At 38.0% G+C, this 14,695-nt stretch overlaps 1 protein-coding gene across 1 annotated transcript; it reads left to right on the top strand.

The window, feature by feature from the left end:
- The first annotated feature begins 6,843 nt into the window (after window positions 1–6,843).
- LOC131653054 (polypyrimidine tract-binding protein homolog 3-like) lies at window positions 6,844–14,695 on the top strand. The gene is made up of 15 exons (XM_058923092.1): window positions 6,844–6,888; window positions 7,796–7,862; window positions 8,597–8,668; window positions 8,751–8,827; window positions 8,944–9,022; window positions 9,736–9,859; window positions 10,112–10,176; window positions 10,273–10,322; window positions 11,070–11,111; window positions 11,201–11,252; window positions 11,362–11,413; window positions 11,511–11,524; window positions 12,579–12,686; window positions 12,775–12,918; window positions 13,911–14,695. Exons 2-15 carry the CDS (start codon window positions 7,806–7,808, stop codon window positions 14,298–14,300), a joined length of 1,326 nt encoding a protein of 441 aa, XP_058779075.1. The 5' UTR covers window positions 6,844–6,888; window positions 7,796–7,805; the 3' UTR covers window positions 14,301–14,695.

The following is a 14,695-nucleotide window of genomic DNA, read 5'->3' as shown; positions in this document are numbered from 1 at the left end:
CCTTTAGTTTATCTCGGTGTCCCTATTTTTAAGAGAAAGTCTCGGGCTAAGTTCTTATGCCTATTGCGGACAAAATTATTCTTAAGCTTGCGTCGTGGAAAAGTTCTCTTCTTTCCTTCGCGGGTAGAGTGGAGTTGGTTAAATCTCCGATTCAAAGTATGCTTATCCGTTCTATATCCATCTATGATTGGCCAGTTTCGCTGTTGAGTTATATTGAGCGTGTTGTCCGTAATTTCATTTGGAACGGGGAGGTATCCAAGAGCAATATGGTCACTATAACGTGGAAAAAAATTGTAAACCTTATTTTGAAGGAGGGCTTGGTATTAAATCTCTGTTTCATCTTAATGTGACAACAAATCTAAAATTGGCGTGGGACTTTCTCAATTCGGCAGACTCTTGGGCTACTCTTGTTAGAGGAAAGTTCCTAAAGAAGAATAACTTCATCAAGCATCATATTTTTTCCTCTTGTTGGTCGAGCATAAAAAGTGAGATGTCGGTGATTTCTGATAATTCTTCACGACTGCTTGCAAATGATAACACTATTCGGTTCTGGTATGATTCGTGGTGTGGGGAACCGTTTAATGTAGAGTGTGGAAGCTTTTCGAATCCTACATATTTGATGGTTAATTCTTTTATTTCCGACGGGAAATGGTCTTTCCCGAATGATTTGGGTATGATTCCGGCTACTGTGAAGGACAAAATTCTACAATGCCACATTCCATACGATCTTTGTGCTATGGAAGAAGATATAATTTCTCATCTCTTTTTTTACTGTGCCTATAAGAGGCAGTTTTCGTTCTGGTTGTGCAAAGCTTTAAAGATCTCCTTCAGTATTTCGTCATGGGATGACATTTGGAGGGTTTGCAAGCGGAATTGGTCAAACCAATGTAAGTTAGTTTTTAACGTTGCCGTCATATTCTTGCTTAATTCTATTTGATTTACTCGTAATAGTTGCAGGGGTATTGCTAGAGATTTTGACGGTAGGTTTTTGGGGGCTTTTGCTAGCTTTTTAGGTGTTACTAATTCTCTCATTGCCGAACTCACATGTTCTATGTTAGCCATAAGTTCGTCCATGAGAAGGGTTGGCGTAAGATTTGGTTAGAAGCTGACTCTTTGGCTGTGGTTCGAGCTTTTTCTCCTCCTTTAAAAGTGCCTTGGCAAGTTCGGAATTGGTGAGTCAACTGTGTTAATATCACTAATAATATGAATTTTGTGGCTTCTCATATTTTCAGAGAAGGGAATAGTTGTGCTGATTTTTTAGCAAATATTAGACTAACAATATCATAATACACTAACTATAATTGCATTCTTAATTTTTTGCGGATAAATTTTATAAAGAATAAACTTGACGAGCCTTTCTTTAAATTCATTTTTTTGGAGAGAGTTTTTGTATAGTCCCTCTGTTTTTTTTTGTGTGACCGTTTTCTTTGTTTCAATGAAACTTTATTAAAAGAAATAAATTTAACTAATTTCAATTTTTGGGCCTTCTAACTCAATTTTATTAGGTCTTGTAACATACTACTACATAGAGCTAGAATTTCACAACTTAAAAACGAAACATCCGAGTATAACATACAAACGCACGCTCTCTCTCTCTCTCTCTCTCTCTCTCTCTCTCTGTCACCTACCCGCAAATACAGGTCAGTGAAAATATAAAACTCAGATTGATAATGCTAACTAAAGGCTACAAGACTCTAACTTTTACTGATAAATTGTTTGCTTGCATTTATTATCAATGATTGGTCCTTAAATAACCAATAGGTACAAAGCATATTCCTAAAGGATAAGACTGACAGCTGTTACATTAGTACTATGCTAGCTGTCACAGAAATGCTCTAGATTATTCTATTACAAGCAAGCTTTCTAACGGTACTCCCTTCTTTTACTTCATGGGCCCAGTGGCATAGTCTTTCAAGTATTTGGGCTTAACCTTGTTTCTTTTGGGCCTCCCCTGAGGTATTGTATCAGCCAACTTGTCCAGCTCTTGGTCCATATAGTCATCTTCTGTCACATCCCTCTTTCCATGCACAGAAACCTTGTCCTCAAGGTTTAACTCTGGATAGCGTAGCAGAATTTCCGTAGCGGGTTCCCAGGTAGCATCCTCAGGAAAAAGACCACTCCATTGAATTAGAATCATGTCTTTGCCATCTTCCTGTTTGCTGTCAAGGATAGCAATTGGTTCAATGAGAGGTTGGTTCTCAAAAGCATATGGAGGTAATTCAAGTGGGGAATCTGTAGGTCCATAATACGGTTTGAGTTGAGAAACATGGAAAGTGGGGTGGATTTTGCTGCTAGGAGGTAATTCCAGCTCAAATGCCACTGTTCCGATAGCGCGTCGAATCTTGAAAGGCCCATAGAAGCGTTTAGCTAGCTTCTTAGGATGGTAGCCGGTGACAGAGACTTGTCTGTATGGTTTCAGCCTCACAAGCACTAAGTCACCCACTAGAAAGTAATGGTCCTTCCTATGTTTATCTGCAAACTGTTTCATTTTTTCCTGTGCTTTCTGTAGGTTCTTCTTGAGCACAGTGAGAATTTGGTTGCGGGTAGCTAAGTCAGTATCAACTGCTTCGAGCTGACTAGCACCAGGGATATACTGATTCAGGGTAGGAGGTGGCTTACCGAAAACTATTTGATAAGGACTCATGCTTGTGCTCTCATGAATGGCAGTGTTGTAATGCCATTCCGCCCAATGAAGAAATTTTCCCCATGATTTTGGTTGATCATGAGCGAAACAACGGAGGTATTGTTGCAAAGCTTTGTTAACAATCTCCGTTTGTCCATCACTCTGTGGGTGGTAAGCTGAAGACATGCGAAGGGCCGTACCACTCAAGCGAAAGAGTTCTTGCCAAAATTTGCTAAGAAAGACCGGATCCCGATCACTTACCATACTTTTTGGCATGCCATGAACAGTAGCGACCAGTTTGGTAAATAATTCCGCGACTTTGACAGCTGTGAATTGTGTAGGAAGCATCCCAAAATGAGCCGCTTTCGATAGTCGATCAACAACTACAAGTACCACAGTAAAGTTTTGGAACGAAGGGAGCCCAACAATGAAGTCGAGAGAGATGTCTTCCCAAATGTTCGAAGGAATGGGAAGGGGCTGAAGTAATCCATATGGAGAGTGAGTTGGGACTTTTGTTTGCTGACATATGAGGCAGGTCTTAACAAATTCCGTGACATCGTTCCTCATTCCTTCCCAATAAACATTTTCCTTCAATCTTCCCAATGTTTTAGTTATTCCACTGTGTCCTCCGATAAGGGAAGAATGAAATTCCTCCAAAAGTGTGACCTTTAGATTGGAGGAAGTGGGAATATAGAGTTTCCCTTTGTAAAACAATAAGTCTTGAATGAGTTGTAGATGGGGAAAATCGGCAGCATTGTTCTGAACCTTAGATAGCAGCTCTTGATATGTTTGGTCTTGAAGACAATGAGAGCGCAATTTGTCGAGAAAAACAGAATGAGAAACTGTCAAGCCCATGCAAACAGGTGGTGACTCATGGATGCGTGACAAGGCATCAGCAACTTTGTTTTGGGCACCCGGTTTATAAACAATATCATAGCAGTAACCAAGGAGTTTGGCGAGATAGAATTGTTGTTCTGGTGTCTGCACAATTTGTGTCATTAATTCACGCAAACTGCGTTGATCCGTGTGGATAACAAACTTTCTGCCAAGAAGATATGTGCGCCATTTTTTAACTGCCGAGGTAATGGCACACAGTTCCCGTACATACGTCGAGGCAGCCAGCATTCGAGGGCAAAACTTCTTGCTGAAATAACAGATGGGATGGCTTTGTTGACATAATACTGCACCCATGCCTAAACCAGAAGCATCTGTTTCGAGCACAAACTCACCTTCAAAGTCAGGCAAGGCTAAAACTGGACTTTCGGTCATGGCCTGTTTCAATATATTAAAAGCAGAAGTAGCAGATTCATTCCAAATAAAAGAATCTTTCTTTAAAAGATCAGTTAAAGGCGAAGCAATGGATGCATAGTTCTTAACGAACTTGCGGTAAAACCCGGTTAACCCCAAGAAACCCCTTAATTGTTTCAAATTCTTTGGAATTGGCCAATTGACCATGGCATCAATCTTTTCAGGATCTGGACCAACTCCTTTGGCAGACACAATATGACCAAGGTACGAGATAGAAGGTTGAGCAAAAGAACACTTAGACTGTTTCAAAAAAAATTGGTTATCAAGTAACAATTGAAAAACCAGTTTTAGATGATCAACATGTTCTTGCAAAGACTTACTGAATACCAAAATATCATCAAAAAACACAATGACAAATTGCCGTAAGTAAGGTTCAAAAAGAATGTTCATGGTGGCTTGGAATGTAGAAGGTGCATTACAAAGACCAAAGGGCATTACCAAGAATTCATAATGGCCTTGGTGAGTACGAAAAGCAGTTTTAGAGATATCACCTGGATACATGAGGATTTGGTGATAACCGGAGCGTAAATCCAATTTGGAGAAGCAGTGGGTGCCATACAGTTCGTCCAGCAGCTCGTCGATGGATGGAATCGGAAAACGGTCTTTGATGGTGATAGCGTTGAGAGCACGGTAATCCACACAGAAACGCCATGTGCCATCCTTCTTGCGTACCAATAGAACTGGAGACGAAAAGGCGCTCATACTAGGACGAATGATGCCTTGAGTTAGCATGTCACGAATTTGAGTTTCAATTTCACGTTTCTGAAAATGCGGGTAGCGATATGGTCTAACATTCACTGGATTGGCCCCCACTTGGATGGGAATTTGGTGATCAGTGAGTCTAGAGGGAGGAAGGCTGGTTGGGGTTTCAAATAGAGGTTTAAATTCGTTCAATAAGCTGGTAATGCTGGCTGGGATGGATGTGGCAGTATATGGTGATGGTGGTGGGGAAATGAGGTGTAGTTGTAAACAAGTATCAATGGCTTTGGTTGAGATCATTCTTTTTAACTGGTGAAGAGAGGCTTCAGTTGGGTGAGGTTTGGGAATACCTTGCAGGAGAATTGTTTGGTTATCGACAATGAATTTCATGGTGAGTGTGTTGTAGTCAGTGAGTATTGGGCCTAAGGTTTTAAGCCACTGAACACCCAAAACAAGTTCCGCTCCACTTATGGGTAAAACAAAAAAATCCACAAAGAATTCATAGGAGCCCAATAAAATAGGTAATTGACGGCATAAGTAGTTGCAAGGCAATTCCTCACCGTTACCTACTAACACGTTAAAGGCCTCAGTAGGCTGAAGCTCTAAGCCCAATTGTTTAACAAGGCGGTCTTGGATGAAGTTGTTCGTGCTGCCACCATCTATTAGCACCGAGACCTGCTGCTTGCTGATGCTACCCATTACACGCAGTGTTTGAGGAACTTGATGGCCCACAAGAGCGTGATAGCTTATTTGAGCCGGGTCTTCAAGGGAAGAAGGTTCTGGGGTATGTGTAGTTGCGGCGTCAAGGAGAAGTTGTGTAGCAGTGTTTGGGTTATGGTCAAGTGGGTCTGGTTCAACAATGAGAAGGTGAAAGCGGCGTTGGCAACGGTGGCCAGTGTGGTATTTCTCATCACAATTATAACAGAGGCCTTTTTCACGGCGAATCTGTAACTCAGTTGGGGATAGTCGTTTGATTGGGGTAGGTGATATAGTTGATGGGGTGGGAGGGTTAGAGGGATGATTAGGTCGAGGGTTGTTACGGTGGATGGCACTGTTTTGGTTGTTGGGTGTGTTGATGAAAGCTGGTGAGGTAATTGGAGTGGTGGTGTTATCGTTGCGGCGAGGGTGGTTAAATTGGGTACGGTCATTAAATTTGGCTTCTTGTAAACGGGCGAGGCTGATAGCATGTGAAAGGGATAAAGGTTGAAAGGCTTGTACCTCGCGACGAATAGCTGGTTTGAGGCCAGAAATAAAGCAGCTAAGGTAGAAATCAGGGGGCAAACCAATAATACGATTAGCGAGAGATTCAAAGGCAGCTTGGTATTCAGTGACGGTTGTTGTCTGACAAAGCTTGAACAATTCGCCTTTTGGGTCATCGAAGTGAGATGGGGCAAAGCGAAGTTCTAACGCTTGCAAGAAGGCTGGCCAAGAACGCAGTTGTCCGTTAGAGAACATCCATTGGAACCAAGTAAGTGCCTCACCTTCCATGTAGAAGGAAGCTGTACGGAGACGTTGATCTTCAGCGGTTTGGTGGAAATCGAAAAATTGGGTGATCTTGAAGATCCAATTTAGGGCATCAGTACCATCAAACTTCGGAATGTCGAGTTTGATGGTGGTGTTGGAGAGGGGGTGTGTGAGGTGGTTGTTGTTGAAGGCGGCGAAACCCGGTGGTGGAAGGTTGGCACGGATCTGGCCCATTTCGGTGGAAAGGGTGGTGATTTCATGGCGGAAAGATTGTTGGGTTTGGAGGATTTGGTTGAGGGCGGCGAGTATCTCAGAGTTATCGGAGGCGGAGGTCATATTCAATGAAAGCACCAATGTCACCTACCCGCAAATACAGGTCAGTGAAAATATAAAACTCAGATTGATAATGCTAACTAAAGGCTACAAGACTCTAACTTTTACTGATAAATTGTTTGCTTGCATTTATTATCAATGATTGGTCCTTAAATAACCAATAGGTACAAAGCATATTCCTAAAGGATAAGACTGACAGCTGTTACATTAGTACTATGCTAGCTGTCACAGAAATGCTCTAGATTATTCTATTACAAGCAAGCTTTCTAACGGTACTCCCTTCTTTTACTTCATGGGCCCAGTGGCATAGTCTTTCAAGTATTTGGGCTTAACCTTGTTTCTTTTGGGCCTCCCCTGAGGTATTGTATCAGCCAACTTGTCCAGCTCTTGGTCCATATAGTCATCTTCTGTCACACTCTCTCTCTCTCTCTCTCTCTCTCTCTCTCTCTCTCTCTCGTCAGGCAAGCGCTCTCTCTCTTTCCCTCTAACTTTTTCTCAATGTAATTTTTTCCTCTTTTCATTTTGTAAGATTTTTACCTCCGCAATTTTGATGAATTATTTGCGCTCTTTTCTTCAACGAATTTGAGACACTCTTTTGCTCTATATCAATTTTTCTTCACCACTTTTCATTCTACTTCACTTATAGATTCATATGTTGAAATGGGTACACGAGTTTCTATCGAGTTCGATTGAGTAGGACATAAAGTTTGAATTTTCATGCGATTAGCACTTTGTTTGAGAAACCCTCACGGTTTTATCCAATTGAATATTGATTTACTGTAAATTGGGATTTGAAAATAATTTGGTAACGATACATATGATTATCTTTCGTTTTTGTTTTTTGGTTATTTTTGTTTTTTATGATTAGAATTGTGATATTGAGTTTCTTTGTTAGCATTTCCATGTCTGCACAAATGTTACTAGAGAATTTTAGGGTTTGATCATTGATGCTGTCCTTAAATTGGAAGAGAAAGAGATGAAAATTAAAGAGCTATCCAGCTCGATTGATGAGCCGTCTAATCTCAAAGGAGTTTTAAGCAAGGTTTAATAATACTGTCTGTTCCGTTACTGCGAAAATGACTGCGACAAAACGGCATTGAAAGTTTTATGATAAAGAACAAATTGTGATTAATTCACACTGCGACGACTGCAATTACTGTCGCAACAACCGGACCGACCGAAATCACAAAAGCCTTTATACGTTTAAAAACTTTTTAGGGTTTAAACTAAGATAATTGCTCATGTGTTAATATTTGTCCACCAATCAATTGATGAGCATAATGAATTCTAATGAGCAGTTTTAGGGTTTAAATCTTGGAAACTAACATAATCACTTATTTACTAATATTTCATTTTCTGTTTTTATAGGTGATTTGAAATGGCTGAACCTTCCAAGGTTATTCATGTTCGAAATGTTGGTCATGAGATATCTGAAGTAAAATCTCTCTCCCCCTCTTTATATATGTTTGTACTTGTTGCTTATGGTTTTTAATATGATCATGTCCAGAGTCATCTCGAGTTTTTGGAGGTCCTGTGTAGGTTAACCACAGTTTAACCATAGTAAAACAAATAAAGGTTCTGTTTAACCATGATTTAACGCTGGCTATATTTTATGAGACCTTATTTAGCCATGGTTTAACCGTGACAAACTTTGGGTGCGGTAGCCCACCTTGCACGCCCTCAAAGACAATCCTGATCATGTCATGGATTTAGTATGGGCTATGCTGCACACAGAATGTGTTTTATGTTATATTTACTCTTGTTTAGGAATCGAAGTATCTATGCTAGATCTTTATTGTAATCTGTTCTACAATACCTATATCTCTGATATTAATTGTTTTATCTAGCTCTAATGTAATGTCGGTAAAACTAAGTTGGATATTATTGTGTTAACTTCAATATTGATTTTTCTTTTTGTTATTAATTGCTAAATTTGTTAAAGGAAGCTGAAAGATCATGTCAGTAGATTATATTCTGTTGACATAATTCGAGGTTTATAATTTGATGCAATTATGCAAGCCAGTGATTCGTATGAATTATATGTTTTAATGAATACAAATGAATTTGAATCGTGCGGTATGTGTATGAATTGTTGACATTCTGTGTCCTTTAAGAGATCTAAGTTTCAAATTTCTTCATTTATTTATATACTGTCTCATCTGGTTGCAGAATGATTTGCTTCAGCTATTTCAACCTTTTGGAGTCATAACAAAGCTTGTGATGTTGCGTGCTAAAAATCAGGTTTTCTTCATGCCTTCATATGAATCATTTGGTTTTTCTCAGACTCATAGAACTCACAGATTAATTGCTATCGTTCTTACAGGCTCTTCTCCAAATGCAAGAAATTCCTTCTGCAGTTAGTGCTATACAGTTCTATGAAAATGCCCAACCAAGCATAAGGTATGCAATTGTGTCAACTTGATGTTAGACGGCATATTTTTGGTATTTAGAAAACACTATTCATTCTCTTTGATGTTAAGAAGTTGCTGTTTTAATCTCGTTCTGTTGCATTCAAGGGGGAGAAATGTTTATGTCCAGTTTTCCTCTCATCAAGAACTGACGACGGTGGATCAAAATCAAGGACGAGAAGATGAGGTTGGTTTTATTTTGCTTTTTCTTTAATTGGATGATATATACTCCTTTTGTTCCCTTTTACTTGTCGCATTTGCATAAAATTTACGTTCCTATTTACTTGTCGTTTTCAAAGTTCAATGCAACATTAGTTACCATTATGTCAATATAACCCTTAATTATTTATTGCAGATAGAGTAATAGATAGATAACAATAATAAATAATTGAGTGTAATATAGGAAAAGACAAATACTTATATCAAAGGCAACAAAATTTATCAATTGTTTTGATATGTGTCAGTGTTATCAAATAGCGGTGCCATGTCCGCTATGGCGGATATACATGGCAGTTTTTGGGCTCGCCATAATGGTAAATATCGATCAATATTGTGGGTTTTTCCGGTATTATCCGCTAGAACGGCGCCACAAAACGGCCGGTATGGCGGGATTTCAGCTCTATGTCATAGGCCGCCATTGACAACACTGATATGTGTAAAAAATCCTAAAATGACAAGTAAAAAGGAACGAAGGGGATACATTTTTCTTTTAGCATTTGTATTCTCCATTTTTCATGCAATCTCTTTATAAATAATTATCTTACTTTCCATATAATGAGCTTATTATTAAATTCTCTCTTTCTCTTACCATATACTTCTTTATTTATATCCTTTCTCTCTATCTCTTCTCCTTCTCTATGCTGTTTGCTGTCTGCGGTCGGCAACTCTTTGGATGCACAGCCAAATCGAATTCTCTTAGTCACGGTTCATCAAATGCTCTATCCTATAACAGTGGATGTGCTACAACAAGTATTCTCTCCTCATGGATATGTGGAAAAGGTTGTAACATTTCAGAAGTCAGCTGGTCAGATTCTCTCAGATTTCTTCCTTTCTTTCTCTTTCTTTTCTTATCAAGCGCTTTTATCACGAATATCACGTCATTACATGCATCACTTTTTAAGAATCAAGAATTAACATCTCAATAAGATTTTGACGAAAAACATGGGTGAATGGCCAATAATATTATTTTAATGGATAAAGATTATCCTTATATTGGATTTACACAAGTTTAATGGTTGCATAATCTGTTTCATCGTCTTTTTGAAAAATTGTGTAGGCTTCCAGGCTCTCATCCAGTATGAAACTCGCCAAAGTGCCATTACTGCCAGAACTGCACTTCAGGTTGTTTTGAAGTTGCATAGGTTTCACACTCTACTTAGCTTGTTGATTTTGATGTTGTTTTTCTGGAATGATGATTGTACTTTTGGATCTTTCTAGGGACGCAATATTTATGACGGTTGCTGTCAGCTGGATATTCAGTTCTCAAAGTAGGTTAAAATTATCTCTTTCTCAGCAATTTCATCTGATCTTCATCTTACAAGCTAATTTATAAAAATGAGTTGTGCCCAATATAAAACCTACCAGGGTATCAAAACAAAACCTATCAATTCGGGCCACCCACCAAAACAAAACCTACTAAAACATATATTGTTGGGATCAGTGTAGTCAAGAGAGTGCTGAATCGTAAGATCGTTAAATCTTATGTGCTAAGGATGCTTGAGAGTGCTACGATCAGAGAAAGATCGTTATTGCGGCCGGCGTGGTCAAGATCAAACTTTTTGAATCAAGATCGTAAAAAAAAAACACGATGGGACTTTTTTTGGGCCTGTATTATAGTTTTCATGTTTTTTGTATGTGTGTGTATATATATGTATGAAATTACCATTTGATCTTACACGTCATACTAACGATCCGTGTTTTACGATCTTTCACAAGCCGAACAATCCTACATAAGATATCATGCTTGGCCACATTGGTTGGGATGTGAGGGGGTGTATTGGAAAAAACCGACGTTCTACATTGAAAAGAGAAAAGGCTTGAAAATAGTGTATTAAAATTGACACCCTCACCTTACAAACTGGTTTTCATAGATGAGTTAGGCCCAATATAAAAACCTAGTACTTGGTTTAGATAATTACGTTCTCGTTTGCTGGCTCATTTTGTATCTCTCCCAACCTTCTTTTAATCTTTTCTTTTATTTTTCTGGTTCGATGTTTGGTTCATGTTAATTGCAGCCTTGATGAACTACAAGTGAACTACAATAATGACCGTTCAAGGTGATTCAATAAGTTCTGTTTATATCTCAACGTCATCTATTTTTTAACAGCATATTCATTGTTGCTGAGTTTGTTCCTCGTTTCTGCAGGGACTTTACGAACCCAAATCTGCCTACAGAGCAGAAAGGCCGAGCTTCACAAGTATGTTCTATGTGATTTTCTTATAATCTATTTACGAACAAATTTTCTTGTTGATCATTATCAACTACTTTCTAATTCTAGTTTCATATTTCAATCTTCTATGAAATAGTCTGGATATGGCGATGCAGGATATGGGGTTCAAGGTTCTGGACCTAGATCAGGTGCTAAATATTTTAAATTGCTTTGGTTGATTCACTTTGTTTGGTTATTGAGGTCTGTTTGTAATGTACTAATATTTTGTCATATCTATTTTTACAGCTGGATTCTCTCAGGTGGGTACTTTTCAAGCTAAGTTGAAGTCACCATATGCAATTATTGGTGCCCGGTTTAATATATGAAGAAGTTACTATCGGTTTGCATCTTATAAGAAGTAGCATTAAAAATTTGCGACAGTTTCTGTCTCTTCATTTTCTATTTCAACAATGAAATAAAAATTTAAATATGCTAAGTACTTGTTTTGCCTGAAGCCTCTCTAGCGAGAGTCCCAAATCTCCCTCACGTTACAAGCCGGTTTTGTAAGGTTGTGTTCAACCTAAATTTTAAGATTTTAGTAGAGCTTATCCAAGAACTGTTAGGGTTACTTGCTGTCGGGCCACTCGGGTACTTCAAATGTCCGGTCCTAGCCGCGAGGGTGTGTGTTGGGAGTCCCACATTAGACGTGTGTAGGAAATATGACCTGAAAACAGTGTATAAGGGGGAGACACCACTCACGTTACAAGTCGTTTTTAGGGTTGAGTTCGGTCCAACTAAAATTTAGACTCCCATTTGCAATCAATTGTGGGAATATGATTTTGTTTATATTTGACAATTTACTTAGATGATGGGAAATGCATGGAAATATCATATTTTAATGGAGAGTTATAAAGAAGCATTTTTTTACCTTATGTTGGGTTTGATTAAAGGAAGAGTTTATTTAGCTTTTTGCATTTGTGGAACTCTATTGCGTTTTCATCTATTTTTGTGATTAAGTGACATTACATAATCAACAAATTACTATAAATTTCTTGTTTGTAAATCAACTGTAGATATGCATTTAATAACTTTTAAGATTTTCATTTACTTTATGATAAATGACATTATACCGTGAACCCATTATTATAACTTATGACATTGATGAAAAAAAAAACTTTCTTATGTATAGATTAACTGTATACATGCATTTGAAGTGAACTTTTTTTGCTTATGTGTAGTGCACAATTTGTTTATTTAATGTTTTCTACCCAAAAGATCTATAAATAAGATTTTATTATTTTAATTATTAGATGTTTTAAACACAAGTTAATCCCTCTAATACTTATCATTTATCCCTGGTGTTTTGAATTATAGATGGGCAATGCTGCGGCTGTTGCAGCTGCTTTCGGGGGAGATTTTCCTCCCGGAATAACTGGAACCAATGACAGGTGTACACTTCTTGTCACTAATCTCAATCCTGATGTAAGTACATTTGACTAGAACATTTTCTTTCTGGTAAAAAGTTGTCTCCCTTTTATTTAATTATTTGCTTTAAATTTGGTTATTTCAGAGAATCGACGAGGATAAACTGTTCAACTTGTTCTCCATTTATGGGAACATTGTCAGAATCAAAATACTCCGGAATAAACCAGATCATGCACTTGTTCAGATGGGGGATGGTTTCCAAGCCGAATTGGCAGTATATTTTCTGAAGGTTTGTATTATGCATACGTTGGCGATTCTATATCTTTATACTAGGCTTGGTGATACTAGACCTGTTTTTTCTGTGCCTGTATAATAGTATGGTGTGAATATGTGATAAAAAAAAGGATTGATAGTGTAAACAATAAAGAGAGTGCGGAAATTAATCTGTCTGAAACTGTTCAGTTTGATTGATTTGAACCATGGTTTTAAATTGCAAATGCGATTTGCATTGCGCCTGTGGCGGTGTGAATTTTGATTGAGAAGAGTTTGAAACACACCGTTAAAAAACACTTAATATTAAGATTTTTCAAAAGTAAATTGAGTTTTGGGTTCAAAATTGAGTTTTGAGTTTTGACGAAAATATTTGAGGAGACCTGAGCGAAGTTGTTTGATGTGGTTCCTAATATGGAAGGACGCGTGATTTCAAATCATGCAATTGCGGTCCGATGCGGTTGCGGAGACTACTGCTTCAACAATATTGCGGCCTCAATTTCGGTTGCGGCCCATAATTTAAAACCATGATTTGAACAGTTGTATTTTATTGAGATGCATTCAACACTCTTAAGACAGTTACAGTTGGGGAGAGTTGTTCCATTATAAGTTATAACAGAAAGCTGACTTGACATTACTAACTGCTAACAGTTAACACTACTGTCTTTTGGCAACAATATACTCTTCACAATGCAGTTATTGATATATGAAGTGTACTTACATGATCATAGTGTTACACACAATATAAACAGATACTTGATACTCTTTTATTTAGAAGATATTACAGCTATTAGTCTGATTGTTAGCGAGCTTTTCTGAATAGCTGATCACATGTTTTGTTCTTTTCGCTTTTGAGTTCAAAAGCTCTTACATCAGATATCTGTATCTTATCACGTATGCAATGATCAACGTGGGTTCTTTCAAATATTGGTTTTGATCGGATTTTCTAGTTCTAGATGGTAGAATCAAACATGTGGCTGATACTAAAACCTTTTCAATTTCAAATTGTAGGGATCAATGCTATTTGGAAAGCGAATGGAGGTGAACTTCTCAAAGCATCCAAACATAACCCAAGGTGCTGATACACATGAATACATAAGCTCAAATCTCAACCGATTCAACCGAAATGCTGCTAAAAACTATCGTTATTGCTGCTCGCCGACAAGGATCATCCACTTGTCCTCCCTCCCACAAGACATTAATGAAGAGGAGATTGCAAGTCTTCTACAGGAGCATGGAATCATTGTCAACTGCAAAGTCTTTGAGATGAATGGGAAAAAGCAGTCTCTTGTTCAATTCGAGAACGAGGAAGAGGCAACTGAAGCCCTTGTATGCAAGCATGCAACTCCACTTTCTGGCTCTGTGGTTCGCATCTCCTTTTCGCAGTTGCAGAATATATGATGCGACACACTTTGATAAGGGATTCTGAATTTTGGAAGGATGATTTTTATGGTCTCATTTTTAATTAACTTATAAAACCTGTTCTAGACTTTTTTCTCCATTGTCTCGACTAGTTCTCTTATGTTAGATTACTCTAACATAATGTTGACGAGGTGAGTATGGTTGCAGAAGGATGAAGTTTTGAGGCGTAAAAAAGAGAAAATTAGTACCTTGTTTAGAGTTGAGGGATTGATTTAAGGTTTTTATTATGACTGTTGATGTATATGCTTTGTAATTTGGGCTTAGTTGGCCTTTCTGTTGTAACATCTTTAAACACCAAAATTTTCTTCCCAACTAAACAATAAGCTACATTGTTGTATTTTCAATAAACATCAAAATTGTCATGTTCATCTAAA

Source organism: Vicia villosa, linkage group LG2 (assembly GCF_029867415.1).
Source record: "Vicia villosa cultivar HV-30 ecotype Madison, WI linkage group LG2, Vvil1.0, whole genome shotgun sequence".
In the NCBI taxonomy this organism is placed as follows: Eukaryota; Viridiplantae; Streptophyta; class Magnoliopsida; order Fabales; family Fabaceae; genus Vicia; species Vicia villosa.
Note: the sequence above shows the minus strand (reverse complement) of the source record. Positions and strands in the feature narration are given on the sequence as shown.

What these genes read in the sequence shown, in the direction of transcription:
- LOC131653054 (XM_058923092.1), top strand. Translation starts at nt 7,806, where the DNA reads ATGGCTGAACCTTCCAAGGTTATTCATGTTCGAAATGTTGGTCATGAG. An exon ending in TTGGTCATGAGATATCTGAA is followed by an intron (nt 7,863 to 8,596) that starts GTAAAATCTCTC and finishes ATCTGGTTGCAG; the next exon opens with AATGATTTGCTTCAGCTATT. An exon ending in ATCAAGGACGAGAAGATGAG is followed by an intron (nt 9,023 to 9,735) that starts GTTGGTTTTATT and finishes TTGGATGCACAG; the next exon opens with CCAAATCGAATTCTCTTAGT.